The 25584-nt window shown below is 41.9% G+C and overlaps 1 protein-coding gene and 1 long non-coding RNA gene across 5 annotated transcripts in view; one reads left to right on the forward strand and one right to left on the reverse strand.

Moving 5' to 3' along the window:
* Window positions 1-3298: 3298 nt before the first annotated feature.
* prkcba (protein kinase C, beta a) overlaps window positions 3299-25584 on the forward strand; it is a 31518-nt gene continuing 9232 nt past the window's right edge. For 2 of the 4 annotated variants that reach the window (XM_089005354.1, XM_089005353.1), the window contains exons 1-8: window positions 3299-3748; window positions 6100-6131; window positions 20026-20108; window positions 22737-22851; window positions 23724-23852; window positions 24878-25034; window positions 25172-25306; window positions 25391-25487. In XM_089005354.1, the coding sequence (XP_088861480.1) occupies window positions 3585-3748; window positions 6100-6131; window positions 20026-20108; window positions 22737-22851; window positions 23724-23852; window positions 24878-25034; window positions 25172-25306; window positions 25391-25487 (912 nt within the window). In that variant the 5' untranslated portion in view covers window positions 3299-3584. The remainder of the gene's footprint in view (window positions 3749-6099; window positions 6132-20025; window positions 20109-22736; window positions 22852-23723; window positions 23853-24877; window positions 25035-25171; window positions 25307-25390; window positions 25488-25584) is intronic. The other 2 variants (XM_089005356.1, XM_089005355.1) reach the window with 1 other exon arrangement.
* LOC148892347 (uncharacterized) lies at window positions 6126-25517 on the reverse strand. The gene is made up of 6 exons (XR_016116126.1): window positions 25380-25517; window positions 25143-25280; window positions 23717-23864; window positions 8324-8433; window positions 8119-8254; window positions 6126-6265 (listed from the first exon to the last, which is right to left on the reverse strand). It is a non-coding gene; the product is annotated as an uncharacterized LOC148892347 (long non-coding RNA).

The following is a 25584-nucleotide window of genomic DNA, read 5'->3' on the forward strand; positions in this document are numbered from 1 at the left end:
AGGTTTCGGACGTTTCGCCTCCTATCCAAGAGGTATGAACGATCCAAATTGAACCTCACACCACCAGACCGGTTTAATGAAGGATTTTGTTGTTTTATAAGAATCGCCTCTTTTACCCCCCTTTCAAACCATCTATGTTCTTTCGCTAAGATTTTAACCTCATTGTCGTCAAATGAGTGGTTAGTAGCTTTTAGGTGCAAATGTACTGCCGATTGAGGCCCACTAGTATTATCCCTGCGATGTTGATAAAGTCTTTTTTTGATAATTTGTTGAGTCTCCCCAATGTACTGCTCTTTACAATTTTCATTCTTACAATGTATGGAATAAACTACATTACTTTGTTTTTCATTTGGTAGCCTATCTTTTGGATGCACTAATTTTTGCCTTAACGTGTTTATCGGTTTGAAATAAGTAGGAATTTTATGTTGCCAAAGGACTCTTTGTAATTTTTCAGAAACTCCTGCAATGTACGGTACTGCTACTCCTCTCCTTTTAGAATCTTGAGAATTATTGGTTTCGTTCGCTATTCTTTCTTTCTGACATTTGTTGAATGACCACTGAGGGTACCCACAGTTAGTGAGTGCTCTCCTGATATGTTTTGACTCCATTAAACCGGTCTGGTGGTGTGAGGTTCAATTTGGATCGTTCATACAATAGCCTGCTCAGGCAAAACAGGTTAGGCAACTTTCGCAATGCCGATGAGGGTCGTTATGCTGATGAGGTGATACCGGGGGGAGTGGGGGTAATAGGCCAATCGTTAGTCAGGAATGTAGGAACAATCAGTGGGGCCACAGGGGGGGGTCCCGCGCCCCCCCCCAACCTGAGAGTAGGGACCTATCATAGCTGTGTCCGGCGCCACCAGGTCTGGACATTAGGGATATATAAATGGGGCCGATACGACCAGTCAGACTTTAGTTCGCTGACGAAGCCTCTTGGATAGGAGGCGAAACGTCCGAAACCTTCACTTTTGTACAGATGACGGCTGAAGAAACCTTCTCATCGATACACTGTACAACGGAACGTGCTCGTTAGCATACAATTTGTACCCATGAACTCCGTCCTATATTCTGTTAAGTATGTTTCTTGAGTGAAACGCAATTTGAGAAAACTGACATACAATCCCCCCCAACACGTGTTTGGAAACAACCGGTAGAATGCTTTTGACTGCTCTCAAACACACCCACTTTTCTCGAGTTTGCTCGATTGTGCACAATCATGATAAACTGGCCAGGCTCTACATGTGTGTCTCATTCTTTCTGGTTCACCTTCCGCCCACAAACATTTGTTGGATGCTGTTGGGAGGAGGTGCACAGTTAAGCCACCAGGCGGAGAAGGAAAAGTGACATGAAGCTCAAAAGTGCAATAAGAGAGAGGTGTGACAAACAAAAAAATGCTCGCATATGTCAGAGAGAGATTGGCTTTGTCAAAGGGCCTTTTTGATTTTTTTTTTTTTTTTTTTTTCAGTTTTAAGCATGCCAGCCGCCATTGTGTTTGCTTTTCTTGTTGAACCACCGCATTGTGTGTAGCTAATGCTTTAAGAATCTACACGAATGCAGCACAACCGCTGTGTGTCTTGACTGATAATGTGGATTATTTTCTGTGACAACTGGACAACAACAAACAAATCTCCAGGTAAATATTTTTATGGCCAACTATACTTTCAAAAGAGCCAATACAATAACAATACAATGGCTGTAAAACACCCACATCATGGTAACTAACCAACTGTAGTGGCAAGCTGTTTTCCATAACAAACCGAGAACAGCGACACAATCGGTGGAAATTTCACGTGGAATATTAGAAAGAAAACGCGACTTTTCAAAATAAAGAACGACAAAAACATATCAGAAAAGGACATCCTGCTAAATTTTAAAATTATCTTATCAACCCAGTGAAGTTATATATATATATATATTTTAAACAAATGCCAGAAAAAAAGCTTTAAAACGCAACTGGTTTTAAATTGTGACTAATTTGGCATCCCCCGCCCCAGTAACAGGAGAGAAAAATAAATCTGTATGAATTACAGAATATGATAAACTGTAATTATCTTCAATGGGTGAGTGAAAGCAGCCATTTGGTGCACGAAATCATGGAGCAACACTACATATTTTTGGGGAATATATTTGAGTACATTATTAAAGCGTGATTTTAACTCATTCACTGCCGTTCCTGAATTTATTCGGGAATTGGAAATATGATGTTGAGCGCCATTCCCAAGTTTTTTTTTTTTTTTTTTTGTGAGGTACCGATAAAACGCTGGCCAGACCTCTGGCAATGTTTTTTACCCTTCCACAAGGGGCAGCATTTGCCCTTTTCCACATTAGCGCTTTGTTCCATGTTCAGCTGTTTTTAAAGCTCTATATCAGGGGTGTCAAAGTCACTTTTTGCCGCGGGCCACATTGTAGTTATGGTTTCCTCTCGAGGGCCGTTATGAATTTGGGGAACCCATTGGAATGTTTAAATCCCTTCAAATATTAAATATAGAGCACCCAGCAAATTAATGAATAACTCGTTTTCAAATCTGAAGTCAAGAATAATGACTTTTATTGTGGTTGACATCCAAAAATATGAAATTTTGGCTCAGATTTTAGCAATCATCATGGAATTTAACAAGTTTGATTAGCTTTCGCGGGCCGAAAAAAAATGTGGCGGGCCGGATTTGGCCCGCGGGCCTTGACTTTGACACATGTGCGCTATATAAACCAATATGTATGTATTGCATTGTATTTTGGACAGCCACCTTCATTTCAAGCTCATATAACTGCATACTCATATAATTTAGCAATTAGCTGTTTTCTTACGCTGCATTGAATGATTATATAGTCGTTAAACTCAATATTCTGTGGGTCCTGGAATTTGAATGACAAAAACCCTGGCAATGCAATGGACACATTTTACACGTCTGACAGTGAATGCGTTAAAAACGGCAAAATTGTACACTGCCGCTTGCTGTCAAAAACAAACAAATGTTTTTTTTAAGTGACTGGAATACGATAAATGGCACCTCCATTCATTTCAATGGGGAAAGCGGAAGTGAAATCCGAATGATTGGAGTTCCCAACATCAAAATATCACGCCGTTCGATAATCGTAACGTCGTCGCAAGGGAGTGACGGAGAGAAAGGAAGAAAGAGAGAGAGAGAGAGAGAGAGAGAGAGAGAGAGAGAGAGAGAGAGAGAGAGAGAGAGAGAGAGAGAGAGAGAGAGAGAGAGAGAGAGAGAGAGAGAGAGAGAGAGAGAGAGAGAGAGAGAGAGAGAGAGAGAGAGAGAGAGAGAGAGAGAGGGGGGGGGGGGGGGGGGGGGAATCACTGACAGTCAACAGGGAAGCAGGCGAGCGGCACGACGGCGGTGACACGCCGGAAGAAGCAACAGCGAGCACAAAACACGTCGGAACCGACCCAAGACTGACAGCAAGGGCGGGGAAGACGACGGCGAGGGGTGGAGGAGGAGGAAGAGACACCTGCACCGCAACTTGCTCTCCCCCAGCCACCCCATCCCCACCGCCGTCACCGCCGCTGCGCCCCTCTTCGGACCCCCACTTCCTCCTCATTCTTCTCCCACGGACCGCCGCCTCCTCGTTAAAATGGCTGACCCCGGTAGCGACGGAGAGGTGGCGGAGGGCGCGCGCGGTTTCGCTCGCCAGGGCGCCCTCCGTCAGAAGAACGTCCACGAGGTGAAGAACCACAAGTTCATCGCGCGCTTCTTTAAGCAGCCCACCTTCTGCAGCCACTGCACCGACTTCATCTGGTAAGCGATGCGTGTGTGTTTGTGTGTGTGTGTGTGTGTGTTTGTGGCTTCACAGGTGATTCACTTGATGCCACTCCGCAGTGCTTCCCGAATCCGGCAATCGCGATCGTACCACCGGCGGGCGGGACGTCTTCTGTTTGCCAACCGCGGCTTGGTTGCTTCTATTTATTTATTATTTATTTTTTTGCCGCATCGCCACGCAGCCCCATCCGCAGGCACGCGGGGGCCTGCTGCATGCCCATGTGTGTCATTGAATGCGTCATGAGTAATCCACATTTGTGGGTGAATACCGAAAGGCATTCAATTCCACCCAACGTCTATGACAACCCAACTTCTTTAACTCTATAATTCAAAGCACTTTATGAAACAATTGTATTTCCTGCATTTTTCAAACGATGCAAAGCATCGTGATTTGAAAATACTCATGACCCCCATGACTATTTCTCACCTTCTGAATGACCGCATTTTTCGATCAGGCATATTTTACACTTTTTGACAACAGTCCTAAAAATGCATACATGTGATTAACACCCATAAGCATTTGACATTTCTCAACTGTCTGGAACAATTCCAACTTGGGGAAGAAAAAATAAAATCACAAAACCCAGGTAATTAGATGTCAGTAGCATAGTGCAAAATTCACAAATGACCTTTCACACACATCCTGAATCTTTAGGCAACACATTTTTAGGTGTTACATAATCAGTATTTTTTAGCCAATCATAAATCTCAACTAACTAACTAGCTAACTAACTAACTAGTCAGTTGACCAGGTGGCTAACTAGCTAGATAACTAACACATTAGCTAACAAACTAGCAAGCTAACTACCTAACCAACTAGTTAACTGGTTAACTACAGTTAACTGAACTTTAAGTGATCACTGAGCAGTTCAGAAGATAAATCCATTTGAGTACAAATATAATGCCAGTGTCTGAAACTCATAACAAAAAGTTAGCAGACACCCGGGCAAACGACTCTGAATAATTGCCTCCCGGCAATATAGTTGCCTGCCCCATTTTTCACAACTCGAAACACAATAAGATGACTAATCGCAAAAAAAAAACATTGTTGCGAAGTATAAATGATTTTTTAAATTGAGGAAGTACCTACCACAAATGCTTGCTTAATTTATGGTAAATATCCATTGCTGAAGATTTTGCTCCAGTTGTCGTTTGTCGTCATGGTGCACAATGCAATATTTGCGTTGCGTTGTCTGCTCAAAGCAATATGGACTCCTCTTTCTAAGCGGCTTTCAAAACTCTCAAGTACACTTTTCAGTCACGGTATAGTTCGAAGTACGAAACAGGCTTCTCATTGGCTGCCATGCTGAGTATGCAAATTGACAAACGTTCAAACAGGTTTCTGATTGGCTGCTGTGCCGAGTATGCATCCTCGGCACGGCAGCCAATCAGAAGCCTGTTTCGTGCTTTGGACTTTACCGTGACTGTAAAGTGTACTTGAGAGTTTTGAAAGGCGCTTAGAAAGAGGAGTCCACGTGGCTTGTAGCAATTTGCTTGTAGCTTTTACTTTATTGAATAAAACAAACGTTCGATTAGAAAAAAATCATTTCTTTTCTTTTTCTTGAAGTTGTCGGCCACCCAGACCGAGATGTTTTGAAAGTTGTACGCCCGACGTAATAGTTGTATGCCCCGGGCCTCCGGGCAGACGTTATTTCAAACACTGAAAATGCCCTGGCAGCCCCCGCCCCCCCCAAAAAAAACTACGAACACCCAAAATTGCCCCTAAAATGTTGAAAAACATTCAATCCGGGCAAAATGGGGAGAGGTAAACATGAACCATCCCACGAGATATGGGAAGGAGCAAGGTTATATTGCTGAACCGAAAAACGATGTTCATTATTTCTTTTCTTCAAAATGAATTATAAGTACCGTATTTTCTGCATTATAAGGCACACCTAAAAGAAAATATTTTTTTTCAAAATCTGACCATGCGCCTCATTATCCGATGCCCCTTATGTATGGAAAACGTTTTAATATATGTCATTCATGAAAAGTGCACCTTATAATGCGTCGCACCTTATGTATAGTATGGAAAAGGTTTTTAAATATGTCATTCGTTGAAGGTGCGCTTTATATTTCAGAAAAAACGGTAATTAAAATATTAAATTTAATTACAATTAAAATTGAATATTGTCCTGGTTTTAAATAAATGACATATGTCAAATGAGGTTGAAAAAGTGGACTACATTAAATATTTCACAACCGCATTAACCCACCATTCTCACTTCAAATTGTTCAATTCATTCAGGACATCCGAGTGTTGTTTTTTTCATCCTTCAGTACAATCTTTCCAGGAATGACCTTTTTTCGTATTGCTCTTGTGTCCGCAGGGGCTTCGGCAAGCAAGGATTTCAGTGTCAAGGTGAGAAGACGCTTCATTCACAAACACTTGCGAGATGGCTGTGCCTTTCTGGGTTTGTTGTCTTAAGTGGGCCTCAAGGTCTGCTTTGTATCACCGTGACCACCGTGACTGTGCCGGTGTTGGCGGGTGTTTACCTACAGGGATGAATGAGCAGTAAAATGTCATCAAAAGCGAGACTCGGAAGTTTCCCCGCCTTCTTTTACGGTTTTTGGTAAGAGCGGGTGGATGGTAGACAATGAGCGCCTGCGGGTGTGTGTTGAGTTTTACGACATTGTTGGAATCGTCCGTGCAAATGTTGTCATGCTTGCTGTATCGCTTCCTCTTGTCCACGCGAACGCGTGCATCCAACGTTAGCATGTCGACACCCTGGCGATTCCCCTCATGAGGCCATTCTGTTGTGTATGTTGTACGTGTGCCACCACTTTGTTATATTATGCGAAGTCATTTCATGTCCTCCAATTTCGATTTATTCATTTATTTATTTATTAACAAATTTATTTATGGATCAGCTTGTGTATTTATTTATTTATCCATTTATTTACTTATTTATTTACCCTTTATTTATTTATCTCTGTGTATTTATTAACCATTTTATTTATTTACTCATTTATTTATTTGTCTATCTCCCTGTGTATTTATTTATGTGTTTATTTATTTATCTGCCTGGGTATTTATCAATTTATTCACCCATTTATTTATTTGTTCGTTTGTTTATCCATCTGTTTACTTCTATTGTGCAAAGTGGCAGGTAGTTTGAGTGATTGACAAGAGGAGCAAGTTGCATTACTAACGGCGTGTGTGTGTGAAATTCTGTGTGGCAACGATTTTTATTCAAGCTGTTGATACGTTGAAGAAATTCATTGTGCGATTGTGAAGTTATTAGTGCATGATCACCCCTTGTTGTGTGCCTTACGGACGATGATTGAGTTTCCTGCCCGCCAGCAGATCACTAGCAATTAACCCCCCCCCCAACCCCCGGCAGCTCGTAAGGTTGCTTGTGATGTAAATATTGATCGGCTTTTATGTTAGTCCGATAGTCAAACAATAGATCAGCCCCAGTTGTTACAGACTATTGACAGGTTTGTCTGTCGCAAGTGATTGTAGGAGGGAAGTAAAAAGTCGTAATTGATAGAATCTCAAGGTCCACTTAACTCATTCACTGCCATTCCCGAATTTATTCGGGAATTGGAAATATGACGTAGAGCACCATTTCCGAATGTGTTCGTTTTTTTCTTACGATGCTGATAAAGCGCTGGCCAAGCCTCTGGCAATGTTTTTTTCCCTCCCAAGAGGGGGCAGCATTTCCCTGTTTTCTATGTTAGTGCTTTGTTACAGCTTCAGCTGTTGCTAAAGCGCTATATAAATCAACATCTATGTATTGTATTTTGTACATCTGCCCCCATTTCAAGCTCAGATAACCAGAAAGATATACCTTAGGAATTAACTTTTTTTTCCTGGTGAAAGAAGATTGTGTAGTCTTAAACCTCAATATTCTGTGGGTCCTGGAATTAGAGTGACAATGACAAAAACCCTGGCACTGGAGTGGACACATTTTTGCACGTGAATGAGTTAAATGCACGTTTTGTAATTGGTTTTATGTCGATCATTCGGTCAAATCCAATTGATTTAAAGATGCTTTTTTTTCAAAGCAGTTTCAAACTGAGAAACATAGTTGCGTAATAGATGTGGCTGAAAGGGATCATCCACGAGACGACAACCGCAATAGTAAATATCGATGACGTCGATCAATACCTCCTCCGACAAGCGTTAATCAAAAAGGTCTTGTTTTTTTTGGGTCGAGCTCATCTATTGGTTTCAATTAGAAAGAGCGAGCGTATAAAAAAATTAAAAAATGGCACAGCTTCATTGAGCAACCAGCCGCAGTTGGCGGAGAGATTCGAGGAGAAAGCGTGTATGGCGCCATTGTGATGGGAGTTGCGCCAGCGCGGGAAGGAATGTCAGACATGCTGTGTCAACGTGTTCTTACCTGTGTGGAGGCCTGTTTGACGAAGGTGTCTCCTGGGCATTCTTCGTGCGTTTCCATACCTGTTCTGCAGGTAAAGGAAGATACCTCCCTTCAGTCCATCCTTCGTGCGTTGTTTGGTCATAGATTCCCATGCTTGCTAAAGGGACAAGATGGGGGTTGGGGTGAAGAAGTCACGTTCGCCTAATCTCCTGCGGAAGTGTCTCACCGTATGCTTCATTGCGGAGAATTTAGTGATGACTTGCCACTGATGATACTTTTTTTTCCATTCTCATCGGCTTGGTTCTGCTCACCCCGGCGCTGTTTTATTTTTCTTCTCTGTATTTCAAAATTGTTAAAGGACAACCGACACCATTTTTTTGTTTCCTAACTGACATAAAAAAAAATATCGTTTTATAGCATCCAAAATACCCAAAACATGCAGGCTGATATTTTTAGTCAAATGCACAACACCAATAAAAATGAGTTAAAGTGTCCCAAAAGTACTTCAAAATGACCCTGGAAATAGCGAGTTTCAGACGGTCCCGCCCCCTTGTTCGTGACGTCACGCCAGGTTGTCTTGCCTTGCTCGAGGATCAAAACAATGGCTTCAGATTCAGAGAATATACTTTCTTGTTACTCATCCAGTCATGTACAGTAAAGTCTCGTTATATCGATATTCAAGGGAGTCCGAAAAAATATCGATATAACCGGGACTATCGATATATCCGACCCTGTTTGCATGTAATTTTCTCCGTGCGTGCATAGAAATAGTATCGATATAACCGGGACTATCGATATATCCGATATCGATATAACGAGACTTTACTGTATATGATTCAAATAGTTCTGAAGAGGAAAGCATAAATGTTTGCAATCGATTAAAGAAGTCCTTCCGTATCAATTCGAGCCGTCAGTACTCCAATTTAGTATCCCAGAAAATGGACAAGATGGCGCCCAAGCTCGGTTGGAAATGGGCTGATATTTCTGCTCGGAATTTGTGTCCCCCCTCCTGCCTGAGAGTCTGCGCTGACCAGCTGGCTCCGGTCTTCACACAAATCTTCAACAGATCCCTGGAGCAGTGTGAAGTCCCATCCTGCTTCAAACAGTCTACTATCGTCCCAGTTCCAAAGAAACCAGCACCCTCAGGATTGAACGACGATAGACCTGTTGCTCTGACGTCTGTGGTCATGAAGTCCTTTGAACGCCTCGTGCTGAACCACCTAAAGAACATCACCGGACCTCTGCTAGATCCTCTTCAGTTTGCCTACCGGGCAAACAGGTCTGTGGAGGATGCAGTCAACATTGGACTGCATCACATCCTCGACCACCTTGACAACACAGGAACCTACGCAAGGATCCTGTTTGTGGACTACAGCTCTGCGTTCAATACCATCATCCCAGAACTCCTCATCCCCAAACTTCTCCAGCTTGGTGTGTCCCCCACGATCTGCCAGTGGACCCTCAGCTTCCTGACAGGACGGACACAACAGGTCAGACTGGGAAATATATCATCCACAACACGAACCACGAGCACTGGAGCCCCGCAGGGATGCGTCCTCTTTCCATTGCTCTTCTCTCTCTACACGAACGACTGCAACTCAACGCACCCAGCTGTCAAATTCATAAAGTTCGCAGACGACACCACGGTCATCGGTCTCATCAAAGACGGCGACGAGTCTGCGTACCGACAACAAGTGGAGCAGCTGGAGCTCTGGTGCAGCCGTCACAACCTGGAGCTGAACACGCTCAAGACAGTTGAGATGATGGTGGACTTCAGGAAACATCCATCACCACAGCTACCCCTCACACTATCCAACTGCCTGGTGTCAACCGTTGAGACCTTCAAGTTCCTGGGAATCACAGTCTCCCAGGACATGAAGTGGGAGGTCAACACCAACTCTATCCTGAAAAAGGCCCAACAGAGAATGTACTTCCTGAGGCTGCTAAAGAAGCATGGCCTGCCACAGGAGGTGCTGCAACAGTGCGGTGCGGAAAATCCTACTGGACCCTCCGCACCCTGCCCACCACCTTTTCCAGCTACTCCCCTCAGGCAGGCGCTACCGATCCATGCGCACCAAATCCAGCAGACATTTAAACAGCTTCTTCCCCCAAGCCATTAACTCTTTGAACTTTTTCAACAGTAGCCAAAATGGAACTGTATAGTGCCACTTAGCAGTTTTTTTGACAACGATACTAGTGCAGCGTGTTCTACCGGAAACAAATTCCTTGTGTGTTCTACATACTTGGCAATAAAGATGATTCTGATTCTGATTCTGAACTAGTATCAAATAGTAGTCTTGGTGCAACACACGATTCACCATTGCGTTATTTTTGTTTTCCTTCTAATTTCGCCATCAACACGGATCAACACAAAGTTTTCAGACCAAATAAATTACCCAAAATGAAATTCTTGGTCAGTGGCGTTCCTGACATGATGTCATTTCAGGAATCATCATCAACTCGAAAACAAGACTTCCTGAATATTCAGCGCGAGTCTTCGAATGTAAAATATAGCAATATGCCGTGGAATATTTATAAAATACACTCAGTAGAAGTCATTTCAAGTGATTTTACAAATTATGGACACAACTTGTCCGGAGGTGTCGGTTGTCCTTTAAGCAGAAAACAAACAAACGGAGATAAAGGAGAAGGAAGTTGAGATTCGGGTCAACTGAGCACTGCAGCAAAATAAAGGCCATCTAAGCAAAAGTCAGATGTTGGCTATGTTTGTTGTTATTTCAAGCCACATGTCCTCAAATGGTTTCAAAGTCCCTTTCAGTTTTTTTGTTGCATTTATTATTTTATTAGCGTGTGCCTTACCGAGATAACTCATAAAAGCGGGCATGTGTGACGTTTTTTTTTTTTTTTTTCGATGCCACTTGAGCGCCACCATATGATTGTTAACCCTGCACCGCGGGATTATCGTTCAGGAGAACCGAGTTTCGGGCCATGGGAGACTTGGATCAGAAGCTGAAAAATGTTCCAAGTGGGCTTGATTTGGCAGTCTAGTGGTAACTCTGCTTACGGAATTTATTGGTTATGGAAGAAATTTCTTCCGTAGAAATGTTTGAGTTGAGTCACGTTTTTCATATAAATGTCCTAATTCGTTCCAAGCTCTTTTACATTGGACAAAAATGATTCCTCAAGCAACAAATATATGATTCTATTAAATCATTGCACAATAAATGAAAGTTGTGCATAAAGTTAACTCATTCACTGCCATTCTCAAATTTATTCGTGAATTGAAAATTTGATGAGCGCCATTCCCGAATTTGTTCTAGTATGTTTTTTTTTTCGTGTTTGTGTGCCGATAAAGCGCTGGCCATGGCCTCTGGCGATATTTTTTCCTCTCCGTAAGGTAGCACCATTTCGCTTTTTTCCACGTTAGCGCTTTGGTCCAGGTTCAGCTCTTGTTAAAGCGCTATATCAACCAATATGTATGTATTGCATTATATTTTGGACAACCACACTCATGTCAGGCTCAGATAACTCTAGACCCATATATTTAGGAATTAATTACTTTTTTTTCTGATGAAAGAAGAGAGCCTAAGGCAGGGGTCTCCAAAGTCAGTTCGAGGGTCGCTGTTCTGCATGTTTTGCAGCTCTCCCAGGGGCAACGCACCTGATTCAAATCATCAGGACCAGTTTGATGTTGCTTCAGAGCTGGCTGATGAGCTGATCATTTGAATCAGGTGTGTTGTTCCTCGTAGAGCTGGAAAACGGGCAGGATAGCGGCCCTCGAGGACCGACTTTAGAGACCCCTGGTCTAAGGTTTATTACGCTGCATTGAATGTTTACAGTATGTAGTCCTAAAACTCAATATTCCTTTTGTCGCATTTTGACGATCATTTGAAAATGGCCATGGAAAAGATTAGCATAGTGAGCGATCTTCCGACTGGTAAACACTCTTTCTAGGTGATACACATTTACGTAAAAACTAACCAAGCATCCAATGTCCCGGCGGGGGTGAATGACGGGAACACTGCATCGACACAACTATTTATCTATCTCCACACATAGATACAGTTGAGGTCCCTCTTACCCAATGGGATGCTAGGATGATGCTTAGGAATAGCCAATGGTAGAGCAGCTCTAAGTATGTTGCGTTCAGGAAACTTAGAGCTGCAACTATCAGGTCAGACTTCTGTTTGTAACAAGAGGCGATATTTTCCCAATGAGACATTCCGAAATTTTCACATGAAGAAACATTTGTAAGTAGAGGTCACATGGTATGTCTTTAATCTGCTTGACATGACAAATCCAGATCCTGTTCTATGTTTGGGATCAGAGAGCTGGGGCGGTCGGACGAAATGTCCGCCGCATAAAAAGGTTTCGCGGCTAACGACGCCTCTGACGAAAGCCCAACCTTGAAGCCGAGGCTACTTGATAGAATTGTCGCTGTCCAAAATGTCATCCTTGAGAACAGTATACCTCATAAAGCATATTTCTTCCTCCACGAAATGACTTCATTGATATGTTTATCCACAATAATTCATGTCAGTCCAAATGCGTCTCCTTCATTACCTCCACCAAGGAGAAGTTTTCTACAGCCAGAAAGACGCATTGAAGAATTAATCAGTTTCCCGCGTCCCCGACGGACATTCCACACAAATCATTTTTAGTCCTCGGTCTCATCCATAATTATTGTTCTTCATATTAACTCATTCACTACCTGACATGTAAAAATGTGTCCACTCCTGTGCCAGGGTTTTTGTCATTGTCACACCAATTTCAGGACTCACAAAATATTGAATTCTAGGACTACATAAACATTCAATTCAGTGTTAGAAACCTGAGACTATATTCTTACATCAGAAGAAAAGAGTTAATTCCTAAATTATATGGGTCTGGAGTTATATGAGCTTGAAATGAGGGCGGCTGTCCAAAATACAGTGCAATACATACATATTGGTTTATAAAGCGCTTTAACAAAAGTTGAAGCTAGAACAAAATGCTAACATGGAAAAAAGGGAAATGACGCTCCCTTGTGGAAGGGAAAAATATTGCCAGCGGCCATAGCCAGCGCTTTATCGGCACCCAGACAAGAATAAACAAAACCCGAATAAGTTCAGGAATGGCGCTCTGTCATATTTTCAATTCCCAAATAAATTAATGAATGGCAGTGAATGAATTGTCAGAAATGTCAGAAATCCCGTAAATTGTTCACAACTGTATCAGATTTGACACTTCCCATGCTAAATTGTTATTGATTGGAGGGGATAAAAGGGGGGGGGGCTGGCTTAATCCTACTCATTGACTGTAGTGTTGACTGGGCTGGTCCAAGTCATTGAGTGTGAAGTGCGCATAGCATCGTAGAGTTTGGCTTTTGAAAACAAACTAGTTTTAGAGCCTTGTTAGCTAGTTCGCATGCTCACACACGTCTTTTCATTGTTTCTACTCTGACGATTTGAAGTCGTTTTGCGTTTGTGTTTCTTGAAGAGCCGAAACGGCTTGTCAGACTCAATTCACGTTAGCCGGCATTCTGTCATCTCACTTTAGTGGGGCGTCACAGAGGTCGCAACCTCATCGAACGAACTGCGGCTATACCCTTGACTTTTTTTTTTTTTTGCAGCTTGGCAATGCCCCTGTAGCTATTCGACCCTGGAACAATGACAGACTGCTACTGGAAGACACGCATCTCGTGACTTACTTAAGTCCCATGTGACACACGGATATGGAATGAAACGGGTGGATATGAAACGAGTTTGGATTCTCAACCCCAAGTCCCAGTTCACTATTTTGCTTGTTATTAACTCATTCACTGCCAGACGATGTGCAAAAACGTGTCCACTCCAGTGCCAGGGTTTTTCTTATCACTTTCACTCAAATTCCAGGTCCCACAGAATATCCATCCATCCATCCATCCATCCAGTTTATATAGCTAGCTTATCTAGCTAGCTAGATGGGCCAAGTTTTAAATCAGAATCAGAAAGCCTTTAATAGTCCCACAATGGAGAAATTTGCAGTCCACAGAAGCAATTTGAAAGGAGGTGGGTGGGGGGTGAAAAGATAAAAAAACAAAGTATTCTAAGCATAATAGAAATGTCAGAGGACTGAAATGTATAATGTATCTGTGCAAAACTATTTCATAAAGAACTGTACATAGTGCAAGTATTAAAAAAACATATTTGATATGTAACTGTATTGAGTCAACGTGTAACTATATTGAGTAAATCCGCCCATGGTTTAGCTAGCGCTAAGCTAGCTGTGACGTTCGTCTCTGGTCCAAGTTTCAAAATTCCCTTCGTTTGTTGCTTTGACAGCACTAGAGGCCACAAGCAAAAAAATAGCATAGGGGTGTTGAAACGCTGCCTTGCGGGACTTTACTGACTAACTGGTGAACATTTTGATTGAAAGCTCATTAGTTAACTATTCGCACAGGCTTCCTGGATCTCATGTGAAGAGCTTTCCGTGTCTGGGTGGGTTGAGGACTGTGAAGTGTCAGCCCTACGGCTTCCTCGTGGCAGATGTCTGCAGTTTTTCCCCTCAAAAATGCTTTGATTTGCTGCGAAGGCTGCCAGTCATTCTAAAAGGGGAGGCGCCGGTGGGCTCGACTGTCAGGCTGGGATTAGTTGCCAGGCAACAGAGCAAAGGCCTCCGCGGCGGGTCACTCGGCCTGTCTTTCTGTTGGATGCCTGTGCGTGTGTGACTGTAAATGTGTGTAACGAGGAAGATTTACGAGCAAAGGGCTCGGGTGCGAGCTGAAGCTGCGCCGTTTGGCGTTCCTTTTCTGCTTTTCTGACAGGCTGCACACACGCAAATGAATCCTCCGCCCCCTCGGACAGCCTCAAAAGCCAGCTGTGCTGCCATCTCTCTTCCTGTTCACACACATACGCACATTGTTTGCCTTGCAGTAACTTCCAACTCCTCCACTCCATTCTCTCACCCTCCTGTCGCGCTTCCCTTTTTCATTCAGTCGCTGCATGTTTGCTTGGTACAACGCCGCAGATGGACACAACTCAATCTTCACACTGTTTAACAAACACTACAGCCTGTAGTAGTTCAATTTAGAAGTTGCATTAAAACAAAACATGGAAATACATCTCCAAAAAGCAAATGTCTGACACTCTTAGAGAGAGGGTAGCCTTTATTTGGCTTGAAAGGACAGCTGCGATATAATAAATAATAATAATCATGGTGGATCGCGCCAAGAGCTACGCTGTCAACAAAAATGAGATTTTTGGCAGATCAGCTTGGAGAGCACGTGTTCATGACTGATGGGTAATGCCAAAATCCACTTTGGTTTATTATCAGCCAGGTTTTTTTTGGTACAAACAATCATAATTCTTATGACAATCAAAACACCTCCCCAAAATTAAGAATTTTTTTCCTGCTGTTTTTTTTTTTTTTTTTTGCACTACATAAAGCAGTGTTGTTGTCAATTTTTGGTTATTGTGAAGTTTAACAAATACGATATGAAATATACATATATACATATACACAGTGGTGGGCCGTCAGAGCCAGCAACCCCTTCTCTACTGGCCTAACATAATCAGACATCATTATCATAATTATAATAAAAGTCAATTTCATTAAAAAAGTATTTTTTCTAAATATATATAGAATTATTCTACATACTGTTTTCTTGATGTTATATTATATCCATTTGGTTATGCTCCTTTCAGTGTTGTAGTTTTAGGTCAGAGTTTTTAATCCAATCAGAATTCAGCTAGCTTGTGTCGCCAGGCTGTATGAAATCTGACCGACGCCTTCAGAATCAACAGTGAGGGCGACTGTGCGCTGTACATGAACGGGCACATGTAGTTGATATGTAGTTGCGATAGCCAATCAGATCACGAGTTGGCACAGTAAGGCCAGCTAGAGGGCCTCGCGTTGAACATGACATGTACGCGTCCTGTGATTGGATACTCACTTTACCTCAACCCTCAGCGGAGGCAGCGCTATGTAAATCAACCAAGCTACAACAGATCAGACACGGAAACTTTAGCAGATAACCAAGTATATCTACTCGCTTTTTTAACCCACAATGGCTGAAGGAGAGGACAACTCGCTGTCGCATGTAGGCCTATTCTCAAGAACAAATGAACAAGATTTGTTTACTTTTATTTTCAACAAATAGTTCGTTTTGTGAACGTCGTGTTGTTATTAAACTTACATTTTGTAATTTAGCGTAAAATCTTGTTAAAGATTGCATATTATTGGTGGACTTAATCAAACTTTGTGGACAAATGATTTTAAATTTCCTTTTATTTTTTAAGTGTTTGCAGTATCACGTATAGTGACAAGTTCTAATTGCTGATGCAGATTTATTGATGTGTAATTGCTCCGGAAAATAGCCTGTGTTGTAGACGATTAAGATGATGCCACGCCCAGTACTGCGTGTGTGTGCTTTTGTAAATGATATCTCCAGCCATTGTGTCAAATTATGGGATACTTGTTCAAGTCGGACTAAGCAGGACTTCACTGAAGGCCTAGGTGTGGAATGCACGGACCGCCACTGCACACACACACACACACACACACACACACACACACACACACACACACACACACACACACACACACACACACACACACACACACACACACACACACACACACACACACACACACACACACACACACTCTCTCTCTCTCTCTCTCTCTATATATATATATATATAGATATATATAGATATATATATAGATATACAGTAAAGTCTCGTTATATCGATAGTCCCGGTTATATCGATACTATTTCTATGCACGCACGGAGAAAATTACATGCAAACAGGGTCGGATATATCGATAGTCCCGGTTATATCGATATTTTTTCGGACTCCCTTGAATATCGATATAACGAGACTTTACTGTATATATCTATATATGTAAATATATTTATTCTCTTCCTTACGGCTTTCCCTTCAAGGGGTCGCCACAGCAAATAAATGTCCTCCATCTTTAGAGGTTTTATATATATATATATATATATATATATATATATATATATATATATATATATATATATATATATATATATATATAGATATATATACGGGCCTTAGATAGGTTCGCTACAAATTGAGGGGTTTGCTTTGAGATCGGCATTTGAAATGAACAATTTATGATTGGAATGAGGGTTTTATTGATTCATTTAAATTACAAATTGTGCAGTAGAGTTTTATAATATGGTCTTTACACAGCACAGAAATTGAGATGTTTTTCTTTAAAATCCTTTTTTTTTGGCTTGCGACCACGACACAGACGAGGCCTGTGATTGTGTATGTGTGTTTAATTTGTCTAGTGCTTCCCATTTATAGCAGCGCGAAATGGTTATTATGCAATTGACTTAATGGCGGCGAGTGGCCGGAACAAACGGCATTTAGTGTTCTCTGTTTATTAATCACCTGGAATAGACTCCAAGGTAGCAACCCTAATGTGCACAAGTCGGTTCTCTGGCCGATATGATTGTCTGAATAAAGTCTCACGCAGAAAATAGCACTGCGGTGGTCGTAAGTCCCTTTGGAAAGTGCTGCCAGCTTCCCTCATGAAAAGGTAACGACTGTGTGAATAATTAAGATTAAACCCAAGGATAATGTCACGCTCCGTCTGACGTCGTTGTGGCGGTCGCAACGTTTTCTGACTGCACATTTTGGTCGCTGTTTCTTGAAAGTCAACTTGATACAAATATGTATCGTCACAGCAGATGATTGCTTTCGGTAAGGAATCTGCCCCACATCATTGAGGGGTTTGCTTTGAGATCGGCATTTGAAATGAACAATTTATGATTGGAATGAGGGTTTTATTGATTCATTTAAAGCGGTGTAAAAGATAAGGCCCCGGGGGCAAATATGGTCGGCCATACCATTTAATTCGGCCCACAAAAGCAAATCAAGCGCTGTCAAGTGCCATGATGCTTGCTAATGTCCGAATCAAAATTTGAAATTGTCCCATGTAAACCACAATCAGTCATTATTTTTTACTTTAGATGTGAAAACTACTTATTCAATTTGTTGTGCGCTCTATAGGTAATACAATGATAACTCAGCTTACGAACGCTTCAGCTAACAAACTTTTCGCCTTACGAACGTTAAATTTGCGAGAATATAATCTTGGCATACACATTATTTTTCTGTGAACACACGAAGCGCTGCCACGGGTGACGTGTCGTTCGCGAACGAGCTGGTTCTTGGAGCTCCTGAAATGGCAGCTGGCTTTTTTTCTCTATTCCCCGGCCCCGGTTAAAGCCGCACGTGATTGGTCAAGATCCGTGGTAGAGGAGGGAGGAGACACACACAGCAGGACACACGCAGCAGTGATCGGTGGGCAGAGGGGGGTTACAGAAACAGAAACACACAAACGCGCGAAAGGGAGACGACAGAGCTTGAAACAATAAAACAAACAAAGCAAAAGTGGAAAGGTTTCAACTTTATTGATAGTTCAAAGGCAGAGTGTAGACTGCAAGGTTAAAATATCCCATCAATCAGGCTCCACAAATAACCCGCACAAGCTATCTGTATAATTTGAAGAGAACATACCGGCAAGGGAACCAGCTATTAAGTATGTTTTTTAGTGTGTCTGCCTGCAACTGTTGCAATATCACAACTTCTAACATGTACAACCCAGAGCTCCTGTAGACACTTTATGCAAAAAGATATCCATTTCATCAAGCCATCAACGACCATCACAACGGCAAATAAAATGACATTATTACACAGTACAGTTTATTTATTTAATTACAATACCATAGCACATTTATTCAGCTAAGGGTTTCAGCTAGGAATAAAGGAAAAGTGTATAAAACAGTGGTGATACCAGCCATTATGTTTGGACTGGAGACAGTGCCACTGAAAAAAAAGACAGGAAGCAGAGCTGGAGGTAGCAGAGCTGAAGATGTTGAGGTTTTCTTTGGGAGTGACCAGGTTGGATAGGATCAGGAATGAGTTACATTAGAGGGACAACTCATATTAGAGGCTTTGGAGAGAAAGTTAGAGAGGCCAGACTGAGATGGTTTGGACATGTCCAGAGGAGAGAGAACGACTATCGGGAGAAGGATGCTGAATCTTGAACTGCCAGGCAGGAGACCGAGAGGAAGACCGAAGAGAGGGTTTATGGATGTGGTCACAGAGTACATGAAGGTAGCTGGTGTGAGAGAAGAGGATGCACAAAACCGGGATAGATGGAGGACATTGATTCGCTGTGGCGACCCTTGAAGGGAAAAGCCGAAAGGAAAAGAAGAAGACCATAGCACATTTATTATACACAAAATAATGTATATGGTGTGTAGTTGTAAGGCTTATTTAGTTTAAAAATATGTTTTATGGTGACCTGGGAACGGATTATTCTCATTTTAATTGTTTCCTATGGGAAATTAATGTTTGGAATACACACTTTTCGTCTTACACACACTTTCTGGGAACCAATTAAGTTTGTAAGCCAATGTATCACTGTATGTGAGGGGATGAAACTTTCTAATGGCTTCCCCAAATTCATAACGGCCCCCCGAGAAGAAACCGTAACTACAATGTGGCGCACGTCCTATTTGAAAAGGGGGAATGGGGGTAGGAGGGTTGGCCTTTGAGGTTGCGATAATAAACTGAATATATCTTTTACCATTTTCTGGAGGCTCATTTGAAGCTTTCCGAACATTTTGCTTGGCAGATGCTACGAAAAAAAATTGGAGCATCTGCCTGGATGTGTTCACTCAAACCAAATCAACAAGTTGGATGGCTTGTTTGACATGGATGACGTTTCCCGTTTGTGTTTGGCTGACGTGATTTCAACCTGTTGCTCCATGCTGTGATTGAATAAAAGTGTGACTAAATATAGCACTCGATGGGAATGGCAAGCTGGAACCGCCGCCGAAAAACCAGTGGTCTTTTGTGAAATGACTAATGGCGCGTAATTGACATATCGATTTGTCTTTTTGTTTTCGCTTGATATTAGATTGTGAGTAACATTTTGGGTTCTCTACTCTTTATTTTGCAGTGTGCTGTTTTGTGGTCCACAAACGCTGTCATGAATTTGTCACCTTTTCCTGTCCGGGAGCCGACAAGGGACCCGCCTCAGACGTAAGTTGGTCAAATGCACCTCATTTGACCCTATGAGGGGGGGGGGGGGGGGGGGGTTACGCTACTAGTCCGCTTGATCAATACGAGAAAACAAAACAATTGCACTGAGCTGCCGGCACCACAAAACTTTAACCCAGAAGTGGATATTTAAAACAAGTGGAAAAGTGACACATAGTCAGAGGTGGAAACGTTTTTCTTATGCGGCTGATAGTCTGGACAAGCTAAAAGAGCCGACAAGTTAAAACCAGTGGCGGGCCGTGCGCATCAGTCCTAGGCCTTCAGTAGTGCTATGTCTGAATCAATCAGCTGCGTGTGTGGTGTGATATTACTACACGTCCAGTAAAGAGTGCCGTCGGCCAGGAAATAATGATAATAATACATTTAATTCATAGACGCCTTTCAAAACTCAAGGTCATTTTACAGTCGAAATAGCTTGTGACTTGAAGAAACTTAAGAAATACTGTCATTAAACTGTTCTAATTTTTACGAACAACGATTGGATTCATGATAATCTCATACAATTGCAGTATTTGCTATTTTCTGACATAATCGGAGCTGTACAACTTAAATAATATCCATCTATTCTTGAAAACTCCGTCTTGAAAATGGCTTTAACAGTATATCTGCAACCAAATCCATTTCTTCTCTTCCTTCAGCCATTGTGTGTTGACAAAACCATGATTAAATGGGGACAACAATATATTTGCTTATGCAGCTTGCTACAGATAAAGTGTGTTAACTCTGACCAGTATGCTCGTCACTAGCGGCTAGTGATACTATGATTGGTGAGTGACTAGCCATTTATGTGACTTGCAACAGTTTCATCAACATTGATTATTACGCTCAAGGGCCTGCAGTACTGATTGTGAAAGCGTCCAGGTAGATCTCTGACCCTGGTAACAAAAGATCGCTGAAATGTGATTGGTAAAATGCTTAAATACAAAAATACACATCTGGAAGCAGCACAACAAGGGAAAAGCAATGAAAGGAAGCTGAAAGACAATTTGGAATAATTTAATCAAAATTCCTGGACAAAATATAATTCCCATTGTTCTGTGATTCCGATATTTTAGGCCAGCAGAGAAGGCCTTGAAGGCCCTGACGACCCACCACCGGTTCAAACTAAGCATACAAAGACTTACAAATCACAGTGGGGAGTAATCTGGCCCGAGAGCTCAATGAGCGGCGTCATCAGAGTGACGCATTTCAACGACTTACTGCACCCTGCCAAGTGCAGTGAGTGTGAATTATTTTTTTAACTGGGATGAGCAATTCGGAAAATGTAGGATGGATGGAAATGGATGGATGGTTGTGCCCTAACGGCTGCATTTGATGAGGCAATTAAGCAATAGTTTTGTTCACAGATGAGTGGAGTCGACCACTCGTCCTACGACGACGCAGTTGCATTGAGTCATATTTAACTTGAACCCGCATGTAAGTCATTCACTGCCATTCCCGAGTTTATTCGGGAATTGAAAAGCATGACGTGGATCGCCATTCCCAAATTTATTCGGGTTTTGTTTTGTTTTTTCTTGTAGGGGGTTGCGAATCAACCCTCTGGAAAGGTTTTTCCCTTACCAGGGGTCTGACCAGCGCTTTATCGGACAAACCAAAACAAATTTGAGACTGGCACTCCACGTTAAACTTTTCAATTCCCAAATAAATTCAGGAATGGCAGTGAATGAGTTAAAGCATTTACAAACAAAATCACATTGGAAATCAGAGTAAAGAAATAAACAGTAGTTTACTAAAATTACGGTAAGAACATGCAGTACAGAGGGGAAAAAACATTTTGGGGAAAATTTATTTTTTAAAAGCGATGTAAAGGAGTTTGACAATAAATATGAAATAAAATCCATTATTTGATCAAGTTTTTAAAAAGCAATCACATTTGGGGCTAATTTCACTTGTATTGGCCACTCATTTACTGTGCACAGCACAACAGCTAAATGCTAATGCACCAGGTTTGCTTGCTTTATTAAAAATGGACAACAACAAAAAGGTGTTATCTTGGGTGATAGTTTTGAAACTGTAATTATTTGATGAAAACACTAAATTCTCTTTCTTAAGCGTACTTGTGACCCTTTCCAAAAATGATTTGTCCACTTTCTGTCATTCTAGCAAGAAAACCAGTTTTGATCTTGTATAACAGAGGAGTTTTTCCTCTTAACCAATGTCAAATCAAGGTAGCGATGGGTCGCTCATAGCAAATGTGTACAACACCAATTACTTCTTTTTGTTCTACAGGTGATGCATCTATGTCATGATTCAAATTAAATATCAACTGTTACGGCCTCAGGTTCCATTCAAATGAAACGTTTATATGAAAGTGCTGAGTGAGATGGGAGTGAAATATGACGAACGCAATTTGCCATGTCAGCACTGGCCCTTGGTTTGAACTCGAACAAACGCAACGGGTGGACATTTCCTGTCAACTTGTTGAAATTGCAATTTGATGTGCTGTTAAAAAAAAGGGTTCGGTGGGGTTGGGGGATTCTGCCTGGCGGTTTCAACTTAATGAGCCAATGGCTCCAAATGTGCAGGTAACAGTGTCATGCATCTGTCAGTTCGAGGTCCTCATTTCAGCCATGACGTTTCATTCCACGCCACTTCTGTAATGTGTCTCAGCAGGATCCTCGTAGTAAACACAAATTTAAGGTGCACACGTACTCCAGTCCGACCTTCTGTGACCACTGTGGCTCACTCCTCTACGGCCTGCTACACCAGGGCATGAAATGTGATCGTAAGTATGCCTGTGCTCTGATATTTTCTGTGTGTGTTGGGTCAAAGGTTCTGTTCTTGTCATTTCACAAGTTTCTGAAACCACAATTTAGTCAAAGTCAGCTTTATTGTCAAATATGCTAATATGCATGACATACAGCACTAAATTAATTTACCGCCCACAGGCTACCAGAAAGGCCCTCTATTGACGGAGTGTTACTTTTATCAAGAGCTACTAACACATCTTTATTTGAGGGTTTTCACCTATTAATGTCGCTCTCTTGATAACTTCAGCAAAATCAGTTCTGCAAATCCAATTTGAAAATGAGCAGAGACAAAGTGTGTCAAATGACAAGTCGAGGGAGGGACAAACGTGCTGGGAACTTTTACGTCAGAGTACTCTGACATCTAGTGGACAACTTGGAAAATTACAGATGGAATTCCATTCGGGACCAAATTACATAACGCCAGATAGTATATGTACGTCCTCATTTGGCTGTGTGTGTGTGTGTGTGTATAATAATAATACGTACTAATAATAAAGAAGTGACTGTGTAAATGTCTGACAGATACCAAATAATTCCTAGAAATCTATTTAGGGGAAAACACAATAGTAATTTGGTGGCAATTTTCTGACATTTTTGTGGGAAAATTGTCAATTTGGATCGGCACACGGGATGTTTAATTTTTTTTTTTTTTTAATATAAAAAAAAGAAATAGTGATTTGAAACAGTACTCAGTATCGAAGACAACTCAAGTTGAATATGTGTCCTGGTATCAGTCTGAAAAATAGTAGTATGGAGCATGACGGGTTTTTAGTGAGCCTTCACCCCACACTCAAAATGACTGTGTGTGTGTGTGTGTGTGTGTGTGTGTGTGTGTTTTGCCTGGAAGACTGCATGATGAACATCCACAAGCGTTGCGTGGCCAATGTCCCGAGCCTGTGCGGGACGGATCACACAGAGAGGAGAGGGCGCATCCAGATCTCGGCTCGGATAGCCGAAGACACGCTGACCGTCACCAGTAAGTGCTGCCCTACGATGGAAAGAAACATTTAGAAAACAGAGATGGACCGGCATACAGAAATACTTAAAAAAAGAGAGACAGAAAAAGAAAGAGAGAGACAGACAAAGACATGGAGAGAGACAGAGACACACAGAGAGAGAGGCAAACAGACAGAAAGAGAGAGACAGAGAAAAACAGACAGAAAGACAGAGAGAATGAGTCAGACAGAGAGAGAAAAAGAGAAAGAGACAGACAGACAGAGAGAGACGTGATTTAGTGCAGATCAAAACTGGAAAGACCATTAGCAGATCAATAATGCAACGATTGGCCCACATGTCCTGTTGGACATTTGTCCATGCGCCAACTTTCTCGCTCAGTCAGCTGCGCATTGATTATGGTGCACAAGCTAAACTGTTGTTAAGTGTCATCCAAAGCAGCCAACGATATTTGGATTAGCCTTTGTTAGTGTCGCAGTGGATAGATTTGCATTTCACAGCAACAAAGTGACGAAAAGTAAGAGGAAAACAATGGTAAGGCAGCCACTCTTGCGGCAACATCTTGAAGTAAAAAAAAGTAAATAAATAATGTGACACAACACAAAATACACAGTCATTCAATTTTAAGCACTTTCTGCACCCTCCTTATTGTATGCAGCAATTCTAGAGGAAAGAGGAAAGGATGACAGTGTCATTTTCACCAGTGGATCAGGGACGTCACGGTGAAATGTGCACGTGTGCTACAAGCTAAAAGTAAACACGAATCTGTAGCATCCATTGACGAAAAGAGATTGTCTCACATCTCCTGTCCCACGTAAATCCGCTTCAATTCCAAACCACGACAGTTTCACATATGCATCAGCGCTCTGCATTGATGCTTCTTTCTTCTCATTTAGGGGCAGACCGGAGCGGTTGGGCTGTGCTTTATTTCTTCACAATTATATAAAAATAAAATAATAATCATAAAATGTACTGTGCACTGAATCTATATTTGTATACTGCATTTTTGTCCAATTGTGTGTAAAGCTAGTTCTTGTTTTCCCGCAGTCAAAGAGGCCAAGAACTTAGTCCCAATGGATCCCAACGGCCTGTCAGACCCTTACGTGAAACTCAAACTTATCCCCGACCCAAAGAGTGAGAGCAAGCAGAAGACCAAGACCATGAAATGCTGCCTCAACCCAACTTGGAACGAGACCTTCACTTTGTGAGACATCATCTGTAGACTGTAAAACCGAAGAATCACATTTTTATTTATTTGCAATTTTTTTTTTCCTCCGGTCAAATTTGAAAAGTCTTAGAAATTGTTCCTCACCGTGGTTTGTTTGTCTTGTGCTACTTCAGCAACCTGAAGGAAAGCGACAAGGACCGCCGTCTGTCGGTGGAGATCTGGGATTGGGACCTGACCAGCAGGAACGACTTCATGGGTTCATTGTCCTTCGGAATCTCGGAGCTGCAGAAACAAGGAATCGATGGATGGTAAGATGGGGGAAAATGCGCCATCTTGCCATCATCGTCTTGTTTACGCCGGTTGTATTGAGAAGTATCTGACCTCGGCCCAAGGTTCAAGCTTCTGTCCCAGGAGGAAGGAGAATATTTTAATGTTCCTGTCCAGCCTGATGGTGAAGACGGCAATGAGGAGCTTCGGCAAAAGTTTGAAGTGAGTTGATCACGTTGCAACCTGGAATCTCAAATGATTTTTCCCCATCAAAATTGGAGTTGGGGAAGTTTCTGTTTCTGGCTGGTTTTGCGAATGT

The sequence above is a fragment of the Hippocampus bargibanti genome, linkage group LG10, assembly GCF_051943395.1.
Source record: "Hippocampus bargibanti isolate YZ-2025 linkage group LG10, ASM5194339v1, whole genome shotgun sequence".
Lineage (NCBI taxonomy): Eukaryota > Metazoa > Chordata > Actinopteri > Syngnathiformes > Syngnathidae > Hippocampus > Hippocampus bargibanti.